General features: G+C 38.4%; 1 protein-coding gene across 2 annotated transcripts in view; it reads right to left on the bottom strand.

The window, feature by feature from the left end:
• Positions 1–20,086, bottom strand: part of SACM1L (SAC1 like phosphatidylinositide phosphatase) — a 59,277-nt gene that overhangs the window by 22,486 nt on the left and 16,705 nt on the right. For both annotated transcript variants that reach the window (XM_072651388.1, XM_072651389.1), the window contains exons 2-9: positions 18,155–18,252; positions 15,611–15,685; positions 14,134–14,261; positions 8,564–8,713; positions 7,736–7,795; positions 4,580–4,613; positions 2,514–2,615; positions 155–240 (exon numbers count right to left, since the gene is read on the bottom strand). In XM_072651388.1, the coding sequence (XP_072507489.1) occupies positions 155–240; positions 2,514–2,615; positions 4,580–4,613; positions 7,736–7,795; positions 8,564–8,713; positions 14,134–14,261; positions 15,611–15,685; positions 18,155–18,252 (733 nt within the window). The remainder of the gene's footprint in view (positions 1–154; positions 241–2,513; positions 2,616–4,579; positions 4,614–7,735; positions 7,796–8,563; positions 8,714–14,133; positions 14,262–15,610; positions 15,686–18,154; positions 18,253–20,086) is intronic.

Raw genomic sequence — 20,086 nt, forward strand, 5'->3', positions numbered from 1 at the left:
CCCACTCTGCTCTGTAGACTCCAATTTCAGTGACAGGGAAGTGAAAGGTAGGTAGGGGGTGGCTTGTTTCCGTAGCTTTGTTAACACTAAATCAAACAGGGATAAAATGACAAAGCATCATGCATGACATGAGGACAAAGCAAAGTGTCCCCACCTGGACAAATGACGCTTTGCTCCCATTGTAGTGCACAATTTGCTCCGTTTCAACAAAGTTGGCAGCATGGCCCTCGGAATCTATTCCTGCATTAGAAAAAACAGAGTTAATTAGAAAACAACCACAGAACCCTGCTAACTCAAGTAAATAGAGAGAGGATCAGTCTGAATTAATGAAAAGTATTCATTATAAAACTGATTTTGAGAAATATAGTTTTATTATAGGTAGTACAGTACCTCAAGCAGGAAATTAAGCTACAAACCTCATTTCTCTAAGTCTTAAAGAGGTACCAACACAATGGCCACATTTTCTGAACCAAGAACACACAGCGTGGCAGAGTCTTTGATCTTTTGGATTGCAGGGACAATGTAGCATGGCATTTGGAATATGGCTGTCTTGACTTACGTGTCAAGCCCGGTTACTTAGAAGAGGCCAGTTTAAAAAAATACAAGAGGGAAGCCAAGATAGTCACTAACGCATCACAACACTCCATGTGTGTGACTGCTTTGACTCTTCTCTCCCAAGTCAATCTGAGGTCCCTGCCTCATCCCTGCTGTTCCCATAACCAACACCTGAGCACAGTCACAGTCACAAGATTGGTCTTCCCGGCCCCCCCTATACTTTACACTCCAGACAAAATGGCCTTCTTACCATCCCTGCTACATGGCCCTATTTTTCCACTAGTGTCTTCGTCTACATTGTCCCCTATGCTTGAAATGTTCTCCCCATCCCATATTACTAAGTAACTATAGTAGAAATTATGCACACTTAAAATATTCCTAGTTTAACCTTGGATTGGATATGACACTGTCATGCTCAAGGAATTTATCAGATTACAAAAATGTAGAGTGGGGAAACACACGTTTAAAACACATAAAAACCCATTTGTGGCCAACTATGCTAAACTAAACATAATTAAAAGGGAGTCCAAGAACAGTGTTCAATGACTGACTTAAGTCAGGAGAGGAAGAGTTTTTAGCAACTTTTTGAAATTACTGCCAAGAATGTGTAATTTGACTTAAGATTTTTCCTTAAGACAGAATATTTCAGTGAAGAAAACCTACGAATGATGCCGGTGTAAGTCTGGTGCCAGGCCGCCACTCACTCATTATGGAACCTTTTGGGACAAGTCCTCTTTACTTCCTAGAGAGCCATGACCTCATCTCTCAACTAAGAAGGCGGGCCAGGTGATCTAAGGCCCCTTCTGGCTTTTAATGTTCTACTGCTCTTTTTAATGACACACAGGGGAAATTTTGTTGGAATTTTAAATACCGCCATATGTATAATGTCCTAATAAGGACACAAAGTCATGACTGGCCTGTGACTGGCATTCCTGGAAGGAGGTCCCCCCTACTTGGGTGAGCTCCCAGGACACTGAGGCACTGAAGAGACTTAGATACAAGTGAGCTTTCCAACAGCACAAGAGCTAATGAAAGCCCAGACATTCCCACAGGCCAAAGCAATCAGTAACTGAAAGCGAAGTCATAACAGAAGGCTAACACAATTCTTTTCTGGTAAACAGTTGAATTCTTAGAAGGTGATTCTAGTTCTGATTCTGCTTTTATGCCTGCAGTAAAACACAAGAATCTTTCTCTTCTAACAGTGAAGGGGAGCCTACAGTTGAACATTAAAGCCAGCAGTATAATCACACAAACAAGTGAGCACTTATTAAGCACCCACTGAGCTAGATGCTCAAGATACAAAAGCAAATTAAAACTTCCTGCCACAAAACTTTTTGCCTTACACAAGCACAGAAGATGTAGGCATGGACCTAACCCTGACCCTAAACCCACCCTACATCTGCTGCCCTGCCTGGTTTCAGCTCCAGGGAATAAGCCACTCTCTCAAGATAAGCTTGTCACCCCTAATCTCATCACCCAGATGCCAAGTCCAGCCATGACTGAGGCCACATCCTTTGGCCTCCTCTCCCCTCCTCCCAATGCCTGGACTCTTAGTTCCTCCACTCTATCTGCGGCCATGCCTGGTTTCACCTCCAAGGGATAAGATGCCCTCATACTTCCTGGGGGTCCTCCCCTCCCCTCCTAGCCAGCTTGCCCTCCTCCTTTTGTTGGTTGTTTTCCCCTTTAGATTATAAACAGAGCAGGGCCTGCCTTTCTTTTTATTAATCGTATCCACAGCACTTAGCACAATGCCAAGTACACAGCAGGCACTTAATAAATGTTTATGGGATTGGATTAGAGAATTTACCTAATTATGACACTGAAGGACAACATAAAGAACTAGAGAAGTTACCAAATACCTATGAAAACAAGCCAAAGGTGCAAAGTTAAATTGGTCAGCTCTAAGTTTCCTCCCTGTAGAGGGTGAGCTTGAGAAGAGCCAGAGAGATGAATCTTACCTCTCACATAATAGCGCACGCCGGCTCGGAAGCAGCTCCTCCTTGAGATGAGAATCCAATCAAAATATTTTCCATTAATGGAACAAGAGTGCATAGTGATGACTTAAAAGCATTAAGAAAAACACAAAACAGAAATGACACATGAACATGTTCATGTTTCATTCATATTCTGACGCTAGCACAGGACTTTATTTTCAAAACTCAGAAAAGAAATGCAGATCTGCATGATGCCTTACAAAGTCACAACTCTTTATTTACCCTCTTTGTGATAAACATTGCATGCCTCTTTTGGAGAAGCTGATAGGCCTGCCTTCTCCTCAAATCCTACACTGATGGTTCCTCCCAGGGTGGAGGTTGAGCCCAGGTTCTTCAAAGCCACGTGAGCAACATGCAAGTTCTTCCAGGTAGGACAACAAGCTAGAATAATATCCAATGGCCAGTTTCACAGAGTGGAAAGAGCTTTATCAATTGATGGCTGGCCATCCAGGGTGCCACTCACTGGATGGAGCCACCCCATCAATCAAATCACAGGGTTTTTGTTTGTTGGTTGTCTGTTTTTAAGCATGAAAGTAAATTAAACAACCTAGCTTAGGCATTTATAGCTAAACAAGGAAATGTTGAAGAACCTAACTCAAGTAATAGTTATTTAAAAATATCATTTAAGAGAGGTGATGTTTTCAGGTTTGTTTTTTAACTGTTTATTAATTTGCAAATAAAAGAAGAATCAGCAATTAGGTAACTCTTCTACCTAGAGAACATCACATTTCCCTAATTGTGCCTTCTTATCAATATCTTAGTTCATCTGTGTGAAATGGCTACCATATAGTCTGCTTTGAGGGATAAGGCTTTCAGAGAGAAAGAGTTGTAACATGCAATACTCTCCCATGCTATCTGCTTCCCTAATATCCTCTCTAGTTCCCTAGAAGAGACTACAATATTAAATTCATTGAAGAAATGAGCCCTACTTTGAAAATCCAGCTACCAGCTCATTAGCTCCAGTACATCCGTTCAGGAAAATGTGAAAGCAATTTTAAAAAGAAAATAATGGATTATCCGATATGAAACTAAAAATGGTAACCAACATACCTAGCTACTGAACATGAAAATGCCAACTAGGTCATTACTCACACACTCCAGGGCAAAATTAAATCAGCTACAACAGCTGGTATGTACATAAAAGCAAAGCAAAGGAAAGTTGGAGCAAGCTCTAAGTCAGGCCAGACTATGTGGAAACAGGAATTTAACCTAGGTTTGCTCTATTAAACATGAAACATAATCCTCATGTATATAAACACATGCATGTGTAAATAAGTTTATTCATGTGTATATACATATGAGGAGGAAAGAGAGAGAGAGAGAAAGAGAAAGAGAGAGAGAGAGAGAACACAAACCTCAGTTCAAATCTAGCCTCAGACACTTACTGGCTGCATGACCCTGCGCAAGTCACTTAACCTTGTTGGCCTCAGTTTCCTCACCTGTAAAATGGGCTGGAAAAGGAAATGGCAAATCCTTCCAGTATCTTTGCCAAGAAAACCCCAAATGGTGATCTGGTCATAAAGAGTTGGACATGACTGAAACAACTTAACAATAACAACAAATCAAGTCATTTAGTAACCACGTGATCTGGTCACAAACTCTCTGAGACTCAATGTCCTCATTCATAAAATGAGTATAATAATGCTCTGCCAGGCTGAAAAAAGTTCGAAGATGGGAAAAAAGGTAGCTATTGTTTTGGTTTTTTTTACAATTCTAGATGTTTCTTTCTAAGGAATTTGGGGAAAATATCTTCAATTAAAACTTTTCTTCACTTTTTCCAGGTCCTTTTCTATAAACACAACAATTGTGATGAGCCATCAAAATAAGACCCAGTTCATCTACGTCTATATTTATTTAGTGCCCTTTTCTCCAATTTTGCATGGTGATGTTACCCGACCAGCAACACTTTCTGATGTCAATTCTACATAATTATACTGAAAAGCTGAGATATTTTATAATATTTTCTTTAAAGGGATGATGTGGATAAAAATCTCTAGATGGCTAAAAATCTCACAATCATGTAAGGATACATCCAAATAAAACAGGGAGAGCAAACCGATGGACCTGAAAGTTTAAAAATAACAATGTTTTAGTTATATTTTAAAAATATAATGCAGTAGCTCAATTTTCAATACACAGATTAACATACAAATGAGACAGAAAAGCTGTACATTATTTATACCTAGCTTCTCTTCCCCTCTGCCTTTCCTGCACATTATTAGAAAATACACCCAGCATGCTCTTTACTGGTCAAATCACTTTTATCAATAAAAATAAAACAAGCAATCAGGTATATGTTTTTGGCAGGACAGTGTCACTTTCCCCCTACTGTGCTCCTCCTTGTCTACATCTGACTTTAGCTGAGTGAGTACAAGGGATGACAGACACTATTCACTTTCTCCTCTGAGGGAAAGGTTTTGGAGCCAATATGAGAAAGGTGCTGCCAGGTCCTTTAAAAGATGCAGTAACTTCTACTGCTACTCTCGTCTACTTTGAACCTATAATGCAACCTAATAAAAGGAAGGTTCCTCTCTTGAAACTCAGTCTCCCCCAACCCTAACTCTGACAGTAGCCTCCCTTGCAGCAGCTACATCTTATGGCTGTCTGCCTGCAGTCCCTGAGTCTAAAGGGATTCTGGCAGCTGTGACTGGAAATGCTCCAGCTGTTGCCAAATGGCACCTTCTGCCTTTTCAAGCATGAGGAGTTAGTCAATTCCAGAACTAAGTCAGTGCTGACACAAAGAGGGGCACAGGATGGCTTTCGACATTGCCTCAGTGGCTCCATTTCCCAGTCCTTCTGATACTAATATCTTTCCAGTTCTAGAACACCCAGGTCCATCACTGAAGTCAGAAGGTTCTGGACTGAAAATAGTGAGCTTTCAGCAAGCAAAATGGTTGTCCTTGGTGCCTTGATGAGCACTTGTGATTTAGTAAAGTAAAAGCTAACTATTCACAGAATAAACTTGGGAAGCTAAATGAGGTTTTGTTTTTTCTCAAATACATTAAATTCAAATTCAAGTTCAAATAAAATCAGTAAAATAAATTAAATAACTATCATAGTGATTGATTATACTTGAAAGGAAAACACACAGATACAGATACACACACACACACACACACACACACACACACACACACACACGTACTTCTATTCATACTATACAGACTTATGTCCTTCTGCTACTCATTTGATCCTGGAATCACTTACCATGAATGTTCCTCAAGATGACCTTGAGTTTACAAATGTTGAGCTAATATAACAGTAAAGAAAGTAGGAAGGATTGCAGCAAAACTAGGTAGAAGAAACTCTAGGGACACCAGTGAAGCCTCTAATCCAAGGATTGAATTTTTAAATTCCCAGGCAGTGTTGCTTAATGAAAATTCCTGGTCCTGGGCTAACAATATTAAAAAAGATTTGGAATAACTGGTTTTTCAACTCTCAAATTTATAACAGTAATAAATATTATTTCAAAATAATAGGCTTGGGGCAATTAGGTAGCACAGTAGAAAGAGCACTGGCCCTGGAGTCAGGAGGATCTGAGTTCTGCTGTGGCCTCAGACACTTACCTAGCTATGTGATCCTGGGCAAGTCACTTAACCCGGTTTGCCACCCCCCAAAAATAAAATAATATAAAAATAGCAGGCTTTGAGAGAGTCTAGAATAAATCAAAGTTAGCCACCAAGAAAAAGCGTACTTTATGGTCACTGAGTTTCAATTATCATTAAAGTTTGTCCACTGAAGTCCAACTTTGATGACTCATCACGGAACAGAGGCAACCCTGAGTTCTGGCAAGCAAGGTAGCACCATCTACAGTGCCATCTAGGAACATGCCCAGCTAACAATAAAAACAACAGACATTTTACAACAGATGCAACACACTACAATTTGCAAAGTGTGTGATCTCATTTGAGAATGCCCTTCGCCCTGTGGGGCAGGTGTGACTGGCATTGTCATTAAGGACGCCAACCAGAAGCAATATTTTTAGTCATGGCAACTCACAAAATATCTCTTTCTGCCACTCAGGCCCTGGAGTCAGCACAGACCAACAAAATCAATGATCTACAAAGAAGGACATGGCTGTTCCGGATGGGGGACAGCATGGACATCTGGCTTCTATCTGGACAAGTTTCTTTCCTGAATACCTCAATATCTGTGAGTGAGTTTTCCTTAGAAAACATCCGTGCCTGGGCAGATGTGCCCGTGGCAACAATGCTGTTACAAAACCCTTCTGACCATAACTTTCCACTTAACTGGTCTGTTACCCTTTGTACATTCCACACCCCAATTACAGAAGGATCAGTTGTGCTGACACATCCATAAAGACAGATCATAACTAATGGGTCTGATAAAGCTCTTGATGGCACAGCCTTCCTACGTTTCCACTGCCAAGTGGATAAACACACATTGTGTTCTAAAAAATGCAAAATTAAGCTCAACTGTTACCAAAGGATTTTATTCCAAAATTTTAAAATTTATCACCTATTGACACCTACCAATTAGAGGAATATAACTTCACACACATAGGAAGTTTGCATTTATAATGCAAGTTTCTGAATGAGCAGAGCTTGTTAAAACAATGAAATCTTCAGCTTACAAAGGTTAAGGCTGAGCAGGGATGTGCTAATTCTATAAGATTACCTAAAGAATATAAAAGGTGGTTGCCTCTGAAAGAGTAAAGTATCTTTAAGATACTTTATAAAGTATCAAAGTATCAAAGATAAATTTATTTCCCACTTTCTACAGTGGGAAATATATTTAAAGAACTTGTTACCATAGTATATTAAGGGTTTAAAAAGAATTTAGAGAAATTCATGGAATACTGATTATTACAATAAAACACGGATATTTGGGGTCAACAGCACAAAAAGCAAGCACCTCAGGTCACTGTCAAAGGAAAGAGTACTCAGCTGAAAGGGGCACTGGCCAGACTCAGCTTCCATTTTCTTCTGCTCTTGCATCTGGATTCTCCTGAGTTCACTGATACTGGAAAAAGTCCAATTTCCTACTTATTATTCTTCTCCAGTGATTACATGATATATGCTTCTCATTACTACTGAAGTCAAAGACTGCCAAGTTTCTAAGGTAGACCACATTCTATATATTAGATATGAGGGTGATAGACTGTATCTATTGACCATCTCAGAAATGTGTCAGAATTATTACAAATATTCCTAGCATGCATTTACCTCTGGTTGAGCAGATAATTCTCTGAGAAGATGACCATTCCATACAAATCGCTGATCTGCCTATTAGAAGATAAAAGTCATAAAATGAAAAACTTATAATAATTTAATAAAGAGGATGCTAAACTTCCACAATAATCTTATGGCACAATGGAAATTAGGGTTTTTAAAAAAAAGTTACAGTGTTAAAAATTTCTCTATAGTTAAAACTCTGAACTGTGTGGTTCCTCAAACAAATCCCAAAATTTACCTGAATAGTATTTTATCAGATAAAGAATAGTCTTTTTATAAAATGAAAGCAAATTTTATAGCTGTTTCAGCTGCATGTGAGTTTTATATATAATTTAAAATTTATATCATTAGTACTGTTCATAATCAGTAACAAGCATAATGTAACTAGCACATATTCTGCCATCCAGAATGTCAGAGGCCCTACACAGGCTAAGCAGATAAAGAGCTCTAAATTACACTGCAAGTTTAACAGACTGCACTGTGAAACAACAGGCTTAAAGGACTTCAAAGCTAAAGGCAGGAGATAGGAGGAAAGAGCCAAACTATGTAAGGGCATTATGCAAATATGATTATGTGAGGGCATTACAAATGAAAAGTTGGAAGTGGTACGTTTAGATTTAACTCCCAGGAGGCTAAAGAATAATACATTACTGTTAACCTCATTTCATTTCTGAGAAAATAAGAGTACTGAGAAAGGTTCTCTTCTAATTGGCTACCCTGCATATGCATTTTAAACTTGGATTTCCAATCATCTTCACCTTAATTATACAAAATAAACTGATCATGCCAGAGAAAACTGCTACTCAACAAGAAACTTACCCTTTCCAACAGACTCATTTCTTGAAACTCTGGACTGGTATTGGATAACCTCTGTAAAGTGTGTGTCAGATCATATGTTGTTGAAAAGTAAAACCCATCCATGCTCAAGACATGGTTTATCATTGAAAGGAAGGTCTTGTTGTCCTGTAACTGGAGACAGGGATGAATAAAATGAGATGGTAAAGGACTCTCATTATGTCTAAAGAAGAATGTTTCAGGAGGAGGAAGGGATCTTTAAACAAATTTTTATTTTAAGACACTCAGTCTACAAGTGAATCAATACTTTTTGTGGGATTAAATTACAGAATGGGAGTGTGCAAAAAAGGGGGAGAGGAAGAAGACAGAGGGAAATAGGTAACGTACAGTAATCAAATCAAAGGTTAACAATGAAGCAACAATAACTTCTGTAACCTCTCAGGAAGAAGAGAGTCTACAAGAGAACTAGAAAAGAGGCAAAGGGAGGGACTGAAATAGGGGAAAGAAAGAGGAAAATCTTATTTCAGTAGTAAGAAGCGCTACTCTGATGAAGGCTTCCAGGGGGAAGAGAAAGAGAGAGACAGAGAGAGAGAGAGAGAGAGAGAGAGAGAGAGAGAGAGAGAGAGAGAGAGAGAGAGAGAGAGATCCTACAAAGGAAGACTGGGACCTTGTATTGGGTATACTCTGTAGGGATCTGTTAGTTAGAAAGGTCACTCATCCACCTCAGAAGAATGGCCATCAGAGCTCCCAGGGGCAACTGACACTGAGAAGACCCAGACCCAGAAAGCAGATTCCATGGCAAATGGGGAAAGGTGGGGGGAAGGGGAGAGAATTACCATGGACAGGGCAAAGGATAATAATGATCGATATAATCAGGAGCATAGAAAAATTCCTACCATGGGGCAATGTCCTCTTTAAACCTTCAGGAATTGCTATTTTTAAGGGTAAAACATAACAGAAAAAGAGGGTGAAATGGGGGAATAAACATAGACATTATAAGAGGAAACCCAAAATAGGTACTTTAGAAGTTTTAATTCCATGAAGAACATGAAGACTAAAGAAAGACTGAGTATAAGGACCATGAATCAAAGAAATAAAAAAGTCCAAAACAGATAAAAAGGTAAAATAAATAACAGAGTGGACAAGGATAAATCCTTTTTAGAAAAAGGTAAAGAAAACTATGTTTAAAAAACTAATGAGCAAAACAAGTTGAAGGGGAGGAGGAGAAGGGAGATTTTACTTGATTACTTAAGTGAGAAGGGAAAAGAAGGGAAGAATCAAATAACTAGATGAAAGAAAGACAAAGGAACTAATAAGTAAAACTCCAAAACAATCTAGAAGGGGAAGGGAGGAGATGCTGAGGAACAGGGGAAGACAGCCAATGGGGACGAGGTTGCCTTAAAGTAGATTAAGCTAAAATAACTGATGAGACAAAGTATAGTGTTTACAGAGGAAGAGAAGGGAAAGATCCTAATTCAGGGAAAAATAGTATTAGAGACACCTGGAGGAAAATGTAAACCTAACTCTCATAATGTGAAAGGATTAAACACAATCAAACAAAAAAAACAGTGACAAAATTAGAGAGGAAAACAAAACACTACAGTTTACGGCCTAAAACAAACACATGAAAAAAAGTAAGACATACAAAGGACAAAAATAGAGGGGCCAGGATAAAATTTACTACACATCAGGTGAATCCAGAAAGCAGGAGTTGTAATGCTATCAGGCAGAGAAAAGACAAACATTTGCAGCCTAAAAAGAGAAAAACAGGGTGTACAAAATCCATTGATCCTTTCTCTTCCATATGTTGAAGTTGGTCATCTAACTGGAAATGACTAAAGTATGTGGTCCATAATGTGAATCTCAATCTATCTCTTGCTAATGTTTTTTGCCAGGTACATTTGCTAAATAATGCAACTTTCCTCTAGTTTTTTTTTCTGTAAGTTTTGAAACATTATTTTTGGGGTATGCATTTGGTTGGATTTCTGGTACATTTATTCTATTGACCTACTTTCCTATTTTTTGCTCAGTACAAGATAGTTTCAATAATCACTTTTGAAAGATCAGGTTTTAAAGTCAGAGTGCAACACCATCTTAACCTATCCTCCATTCCCCTATTTTTCCTTTGATAATTTTGTCTGTCTTTCCAGAGAAATTTTATTATAATTTTATCTAATTTTATGAAGAAATTCCCTAGTATTTGAACTGGCATTATAGTAAATGTCAGTTAATTTGGGAAGCACTGCTATTTTTACCATATTAATCTGACCTATCTACAAACACTGAATAACTCCTAAAGCATTTAGATCTTTATTTCAGTCATAACTGGTAAAATTGTCTTATGATGTTCCATTTAAGATAATTAATATGCTAATAGTATACTTGAGGGCCTACACTTTTCTAACTGACATATTAAAAACCAAAAGGCACCTAGATATTAATGATCACGGTGGCAAGACCTCATAAATCTGTATATCAAAAAAGAAACTATCATATAATGTCTTGAGAATAATGGAAATTAAGCATTATTAAGCAGTATGAACGTGGTCCTCTTTGTTCCTGGCGCCATCGCCCCAATAAGGCTGAACTCCTCAGGGAAGGAGCTGGGTCTGATTTTCTAACGAACCCAGCACTCAACCACAGAGCTCTGCTCACAGTGAGCATATAATAAATGCTCTTTCATTCATTCAAGTCCTAAATTTAGAGCATATATTAAAAAGTCTGAGATTATATTTAAAACATGAAAATGATAAAATCTTAAGGTCCAATGTTGAAAGTCTCATGAAGGGAAATGTTTTTCTAACAGTAATTTACTTCATGACAAACCCCATCTGTAATTAGTAAGACATGGCTATTTTACTCATTCTTAAACAGTGGTCATTTAGAGAAAGCCACAAGGGAGATCATTTAGAAGCGAACCAAAGATGTCTTTAACTTGTCCAATATTTTCACTGTCAATAAAATAGTACTGATTTTTTTAAAAAAGTTAAAAAGTCTGAAAATTTATCCTATTAAAAACCAAGGTTTTTTTAGGAGTGATTTTTCTTTTAAAAAAGGCAATAACAAAAAAAGAAAAAGAAGAAGCAGCTCTGTAACCTTAGTTCAAACAAAAATGTGATTTAGTTCAAAATAGTTGTAAAACTACAGATATTACACATGATTAAATCTGGGATGAAGATAGTCAGCAAGCAACTACACGGTGTCTCATTCACACGGTGTGTGAACGTGAAAGCTACTGCTGTAAAACAAGCGTGTGGCACAAAAGTAAGACAACAAATCAATCTCCTATAAACAATCTTAAAAATGCCCAAAGGCGGAAGTCAAGTCACTGGCTGGGAAAATGCCCAGAAAAGGGAAAAAAAATAAGACCATAGAAGGTTACTTTCTTGGTGAACAGATATCTCCTCCCCTCCTTTCTGATGAGGAAGAACAATGCTTACCATCAGGGAAAGACACAGAAGTCAAGGCTTCTATATCCCAAACATCCAGAATAAATATTCCATGGGCTCAGGCCATGGAAGAGCTCAAAAAGGATTTTGAAAATCAAGTTAGAGAGGTGGAGGAAAAAATTGGGAAGAGAAATGAGAGAGATGCAAGAAAAGCATGAAAAGCAGGTCAACACCTTGCTAAAGGAGACCCAAAAAATGCTGAAGAAAGTAACACCTTTAAAAATAGGCTAACTCAATTGGCAAAAGAGGTTCAAAAAGCCAATGAGGAGAAGAATGCTTTCAAAAGCAGAATTAGCCAAATGGAAAAGGAGGTTCAAAAGCTCACTGAAGAAAATAGTTCTTTCAAAATTAGAATGGAACAGATGGACGCTAATGACTTTATGAGAAACCAAGAAATCACAAAACAAAACCAAAAGAATGAAAAAATGGAAGATAATGTGAAATATCTCATTGCAAAAACAACTGACCTGGAAAACAGATGCAGGAGGGACAATTTAAAAATTATGGGACTACCTGAAAGCCATTATTAAAAAAAGAGCCTAGACATCATCTTTCATGAAATTATCAAGGAAAACTGCCCGGAGATTCTAGAAGAAGAGGGAAAAATAAATATTCAAGGAATCCACAGAACACCGCATAAAAGAGATCCAAAAAGAGAAACTCCTAGGAACATCGTGGCCAAATTCCAGAGTTCCCAGGTCAAGGAGAAAATATTGCAAGCAGCTAGAAAGAAACAATTCAAGTATTGTGGAAATACAATCAGGATAACACAAGATCTAGCAGCTTCTACATTAAGGGATCAAAGGGTGTGGAATATGATATTCCAGAAGTCAAAGGAACTAGGACTAAAACCAAGAATCACCTACCCAGCAAAACTGAGTATAATACTTCAGGGGAAAAAAATTGTCTTTCAATGAAATAGAGGACTTTCAAGCATTCTTGATGAAAAGACCAGAGCTGAAAAGAAAATTTGACTTTCAAACACAAGAATGAAGAGAAGCATGAAAAGGTGAACAGCAAAGAGAAGTCATAAGGGACTTACTAAAGTTGAACTGTTTACATTCCTACATGGAAAGACAATATTTGTAACTCTTGAAACTTTTCAGTATCTGGGTACTGGGTGGGATTACACACACACACATGTACACGCACACGCATAGAGACAGAGTGCACAGAGTGAATTGAAGAGGATGGGATCATATCTTAAAAAAAAAAATGAAATCAAGCAGTGAGAGAGAAATATATTGGGAGGACAAAGGGAGAAATGGAATAGGGCAAATTATCTCTCATAAAAGAAGCAAGCAAAAGACTTGTTAGTGGAGGGAAAAAGAGAGGAGGTGAAAGAAAAACATGAAGTTTACTCTCATCACATTCCACTAAAGGAAGGAATAAAATGCACACTCATTTTGGTATGAAAACCTATCTTACAATAGAGGAAAGTGGGGGATAAGGGGATAAGCAGGGTGGGGAGGATGATGGAAGGGAGGGCTTGGGGAGGAGGGAGCAATTTGAGGTCAACACTCATGGGGAGGAACAGGATCAAAAGAGAGAATAGAAGTAATGAGGGACAGGATAGGAAGGAGGGAAATATAGTTAGTCTTACACAACACGACTATTATGGAAGTCATTTGCAAAACTACACAGATATGGACTATATTGAATTGACTACCTTCCAAAGGGAATGGGGTGGGGAGGGAGGGATGAAGAGAAGTTGGAACTCAAAGTTTTAGAAACAACTGTTGAGTATTGTTCTTGCATACAAGTAGGAAATAAGAAATACAGGTAACGGGGTATAGAAAGTTATCTGGCCCTACAAGACAAAAGAGAAGATGGGGACAAGGGAAGGGAGGGATGATAGAAAAGAGGGCAGATTGGTGATAGGGGCAATTAGAATGCTCAGTGTTTTGGGGTGGGGGAAGGGGACAAAGGGAGAGAAAATTTGGAACCCAAAATTTTGTGAAAATGAATGTTAAAAGTTAAATAAATTAATTTTAAAAAAAATGCCCAAAGGCCAAATATTTAAAATTTAACTTTAGGGAATACTTGATAATTAGATTAAAAAGTCACAGAAACTGTTTCTCACTGCTTTTCCTACTTCCCCAGTCTTTAAAAAAGATAGAAAGTTTTTTAATGATGGGCTCCTACCTGAATATCAGTCAAGTGCAACATAGTCTTCTTATAGGAAAGGATATCAAAATCCGTTGCTTTCCATATTACATGATTGAAAAATTCACCTACTTTTTTCTTTTTGGTAATTACAATGAGATAACTGCCTATAAAAACAAAGACACATGAAAAATTCAAAAAGCAATTCCAAAGCAGAGCATAACAATCTTAATTTTTCTTAAAAAATGATTAGAAATAAGAAACATATAAAAGATCATAGGGATTGTATGTTTATGAACATGTGAGAGACAGTAGAGTAGAGTGAAAGGGGCAGAGGAGGCCACTGATAGCTGCCAGTTGTAGGATACTGGGTGAGTCACTTTCCCTCCAATGAAGATCGGCCCCAGTAAATTCTCTCGGTTACAGAAGAGGTGTCAACTGTTCTGCATTGAGTTTCCTAATCAGTAGCTCTGTATCTTGATGAAAGAATGGGCCAAACATACATCTCCCTCCAACAAATAACCCCAAATATGGACAATCCATTTTGTCCATTTACATGCCAAATGAAAGGTCACAATACCTCTCAAAAGAGAGCACAATATGTAGTAACCTAAGCAGACTATTATTTGGAAAGGAGAGACAAAGAAACCTGTCCTGTCCTCCAGCCTTAGACATGGAACACGAATGGCCACTCATTTCATACAATTTGTTGCCCAGGGCACACAGGTTTGTTTGGGAACACAGCTTAAGACATAAGAATCCATGACTCCACATCGGTGATCCAACACCTGCATAGCAAGAAAGGCAACAGCCCACGTGCTCTTATGCTGACCCTCTCCTACAAAGCTTTCAAAATAGTGGGCACAGGTATTTGAGCTGGTGGACAACACTGCGTGTCCACTGGCTAGGAAAGGAATTTTCCATCTGAGCCAGGTACAAATTTCAGGTGGGAAGGAAAGTCTGGGTGGAAGGAAGAAGGGCTTGATCTTCTCTCTTTCAATAGGGAGATATGTTACTGTATGTCTGGAATGGGCTAAAAACTAAATCCAAGTGACCAGGGCTAACTAGGTACAGCAGCTCCAAGTGTAAACACAAAAACGATAACAAGTTACAAAGATGGGACAGCTGAGCTGGTAAAGCCCCTACAATCTCTAATCAAATCCTAACCGTCTGCACCCATTCCACTACCATAATTTTTTTATTTTAAATTAAGAAAAAAAATCCTGGGATTCACTAAGAATTTAAAGTTGGCAGCCTAGGAATTCTGAAACTCCCAATTCAAATTAAAATCCCAAAGAAAATGTATTGGAAGTGTAGCCTTGGATTGACGAACAGGGCATAACTCTTATATGTGGTATTACTTTCAGGCATCAGTCTCACAGTACAGTGACCACAAATCGATAATCTAATATGGTAAATGACTACCCAAGAACCATACAAAAATGCAGCATAACCCTTATGAGCTACTAGCAGCAACCTCCATTAATCCTCTCACAATTCAGCTAATTTTTCTTACCTGCTACCAGTCGGATTGTGCCCAAGATGCCAAATATAGTTCTTGTAACAGCTGATGGAGGAACATCTTTCTTCACTAGAAGGAAGGAGAAGAACTGATCAATAAGCATTTATTAATATTCACTCTGTTAAGTGCTGGGATTACAAAGAAAGATAAGCCAAAGTAGAAACAAAAGACATCTCTCTCTGCTTCTTTTAGAAGAGTGAGAAGTTCATGGGTGTGGAACACTGCAAATAGTTTCAGACTGTTTTAACATCTTGATGGGTTTTCCTCTTTTTCTTTTAAAAAATTCTGTTATACGGGATGGCTCTCAGTGGAGAAAGCAGAGGAATACAGGGAGATAGTAAGGATTACAAACAAAAGATATCAATAAAATTTATTTGAAAAAAAAAAAAGGAAGGCAAAACCTGACCCTGGCCTCAAGACGTAAAAAAACAGGTGTCCACGTACAAAAGAGACAGAAGGTCATTTTGGAGGGCAGGCCCTACCTAGCAGTGGAGAAACTGGGAAAAGCCTCCTGCAGGTAGAATCTGAGCTGCATCTTGAAGGATGGAAGTCAGGGATTCTGAGGAGTGGAAGTAAAAAAGAAGAGGATCCCAGGCACAGGGGACAGCCGATGCCAAGCAGTGGGGACGGGAGAATGTAGTGTGTGAGGAACAGCAAAAGGACTGTGGTGTATGGGGAGGGAGCAGGGTCAGAAGGGGCTGGACTGTAACAAAGGGACTCATTTCTGATCTCAGAGGTCACAGGAGCCACTAGAGTTTCCTGAGTAAAGAAGGGAGAACCATGGTCAGTCAGGCCTGGGCTTTAGGAAAACTGCCTGACAGACCAAAAATGGAGACTCTAGAGCAGAATGATCAATGAGAATGCAATCAAAAGATAACATTTAAACATCTGGAATTCAGATTTAGTTTGGTTTCAAATTAGTTTAATTAAATCATCACCATTAAATTAAAATGGCCCCCATTTTGCTCAGCTACCAAAGGAAAGTTAACTCCACCAGCCTAGAACAAAGTGCCAACCACAAGAATTCTTCAGTCATCCTTCAGTAATCTGTGGGTCAAGTTCACACCAGGTTTATTCGTCAGCTTTACCATAAATGTGCCACTCAGCAGCAATTGGAAAATAGACGGGAATGAGGCTTGCACCTTAATCTAACCATGCAAATGATGTAGTACCCATGGGCAAACCTGCCTGGGCTTAAAATTGACGCCAGGCACTTGGACCCCAGATTCTTAACAGAACCCAAGTCACAGGAGCAGGATGTTGTGGGTTCAAAAAGAAAGTCCTCACCACAGTCATGCAGGGAAATAGCAGAGTTAAGCCTGCTTTGTCTTATGACACTCCACTATTCTCAGTTCTGGGCACACTTTAAGTTTGAAAGTATCTATTAGACAACAAGAATGGTTCTGAAAGGCCTCATGACTCTCCACCCCAGAGGGAAGCTACAAATGGGAAGATTTAAGTTTGATAACAAAGAAAAAGTTTCCAGACAACTAATGCTACCTAAAACTGGAACAGGATGCTTTGGAAGACTGTGGGTTCCCTCTCACTGGAGGCCTCCACCCAACAAAAATTGGATGACCACTTATATTGTGTAGGGATGTTTTGGGTTCAGAGATAGGTTGGACTGGTTGGTCTCTGAGGTCCCTTCCCTTCCACCTATAAGATTGTGATAATGAAAAATTGTGGTCTACAATAAATATTTCCATCTGGTGATACTCTTCATGATGTGAGAAGGGATGCCAGAAGAAAATGCTGAGTGCTAATGAAACTGTTTTTATATTAGATATGATGATGTACAACATCTGTATTGTAGCACCATTTAATTATTTCATTCCTGTGTACATATTTAAGTCTTCACCTCTGAGATTTATATTACAAAGCTTAATTTGTTAAACAAATTCAGTTTGATACAGAATCCTTTTTGAATTCTGCTCCTGATACGGAAATGCTTTTTTAATGTCTGAGTTCATAATAATTTTTTAAATTATTAACAATAATTCTAGTTAATCTACCAATAAAATAGTTAGTACATTTACCACCTGGAAAAGAAAAGCAAATTCATCTCTTAGATACAAGACTGAAATATGCACAGAGAAGCAAATCTAGCTACACAACATTTTGGAAATATCAATGTAGCACTCAAATGAAAATGATGCACATTTTCATTTACAAACTTCATCATCAGTGGTCCTATATAATCATAAAAATGTTCAAACAAACAAAAACATACTAAAATGCTATCAGCTAATACCCTATAAATTACAATGGAGGAAAGGTTGTCAATTGCAATAATCTTTCTCAGATAAACACAGAAATAATTATACTTTTAAACGATCAACTTAATAAAAAGGGACAATCAATTTCTTCTCAACAGTATTTTTTTTCAGATACTATATTAAAATTATCTAAATACAAATATAAGTCTAAAGTAAAAAGAAATATGGAAAACTGTGATAAGGCATCTTCTGAAAACCACCCTTATCCAATTCAAAGCAATTTGGAATTTTCCTCCCATCCCCCTCCCTGCTCTCCGAATACCTGTGAGGGTCACTTCTGTGGAGACCCGATCAATGGTAAGCACGTCATCTACTCGGTCATCACAAGGCTCTATATAAAATTTTTCAGGGGTCACATGCCTGAGAAGAAATTAAAAGCCCATAAGAAAAGGGAAGTAATTTTAAGTGTTTTAAGTTCTTTCCCAGAACTTCAGCAGTTAATAAGAGTTTCTTTATTCATGGTTTCATTTTTACAATGTCCCAACAAGTGAAGATTTACAATTGGCTGCAGCTTTCTTTCACTTACTTAAAACAACCAGAAAGTACCAAGGTTTTAATCTCCTGAAAAGGTACTGATTTACTTCAAAGCTGAGCCCCTTAATGTCCAACCTGATTTAGTACCAGAACCATTAGTAGAAAAGTTTTAATAGAATACTTCCTTAAAAAGTTATTATGTTTTTTAAGCATGAAGTGAAATTAGTTTAATATAGGATTCATTTTCTTGAGCAACTCAAGTCAATTCAATCTTGTTGTTCAGTTGTTTTCAGTCATGTCTGACTCTTTGTGACCCCCACAGGCTTTTCTTGGCAGAGATACTGTAGTAGTGTGCCATTTCCTTTTCCAGTTCATTTTACAATTGAAGAAACTGAGGCAAACAGGGTTAAGTGACGTGACCAGTCACACAGCTAGTAAGTATCTGAGAACATATTTGAATTTTGAAGGATAAGTCTTCCTGACTCCAAGCCAGGCACTCTATCAATTACACCACCTGGCTGTTAGCTATAGCACCCTGGGCAACTCATTTAACCCTCTTTGCCTCCATTTCCTCATCTGTAAAATAAGCTGGAAAAGGAAATGGTACACTACTACAGTATCTTTGCCAAGAATATTCCAAATGGTGCCATTTAGAGCTGGACACAACTGAAAAACTCAATCTATTAGCACACAAACCACACCTACATTTGACAAATATTTATTGGCTGGAGAATACCAAGTGTCCCTGGATTATGTTAGACACTGAGTGAAGACACAGAGAAGAACATACAGTGGTCCTGCTCAGATGGTGATATATATAGGCAGGGGTGTCCAACTCATGCAGAAATGGAGGCCTGGAGGTCACATACTGACTGAGAAAACCACAAATTGACATTATCTATGTTGTATTATATTTTTATCTATTTTGTTAAACATCATCCAATTACATTTTAATCTGATTCCTGTAGTACTCAGGAGTTTTGCTAGTGCCCTTGCAGGCAGGTGAGTTTGATACCTCTGATTTACAGGCTAAGACAGCCAAGATATTATCATAAATTAATTTAATGTAGTAGAATGTAAATGGGGCACGAGTAAGAAGTACTTCCAAGAAGAGCTTACCCCAGCTACACAGGATGAGAAAAGCCTTTAAAGGAGGCTTTAGCAAATGATTTAAAATTGGAGAGGGGGTGATAGAGGTAACTGTGAACAAGATCTCTGCAGTGGGAAACTTTTGGACATGTCATGATGGGCTCTCAATACCAGGTGAAAGAATGTGGCTTACCAAATATGTAACCATTTTGCCTAATCCTTCTAAGCCTCGGTTTTTCCATCTGTAAAATGGGGAGGGAGGTCTCCATGATGTCTGAGGTTTCTTCCAACTTTAGCAATATATGATTGTATGATTTTGCTCATAGTAGTTTGAATGTTTCTGAGCAGAAGAAAGGTGAGGAAGGTCAGATGGGAAGTGGCAGAGAGTGCCATTCTCCAAAGCTACACTTTACGCTAAGCTGTAGTAACGTTTACTGTGGCAGCAGGAAGACCAGCTAGGAGTCTACTGCAGTAATTAGTGTGCTGCCGAGCACATCGTTGTCCAACATGGTTAGCATGTCAAAGATCCATGATTATGTTGCTATGGGATCTCCCTCCAATGACATATATTAAAACATCTACAATGGGGAAGGTTAAGTCTTTAAGAGCTGCTCGAGGCTCAGAGAGGTTA

Source organism: Notamacropus eugenii, chromosome 3 (genome assembly GCF_028372415.1).
Source record: "Notamacropus eugenii isolate mMacEug1 chromosome 3, mMacEug1.pri_v2, whole genome shotgun sequence".
Lineage (NCBI taxonomy): Eukaryota > Metazoa > Chordata > Mammalia > Diprotodontia > Macropodidae > Notamacropus > Notamacropus eugenii.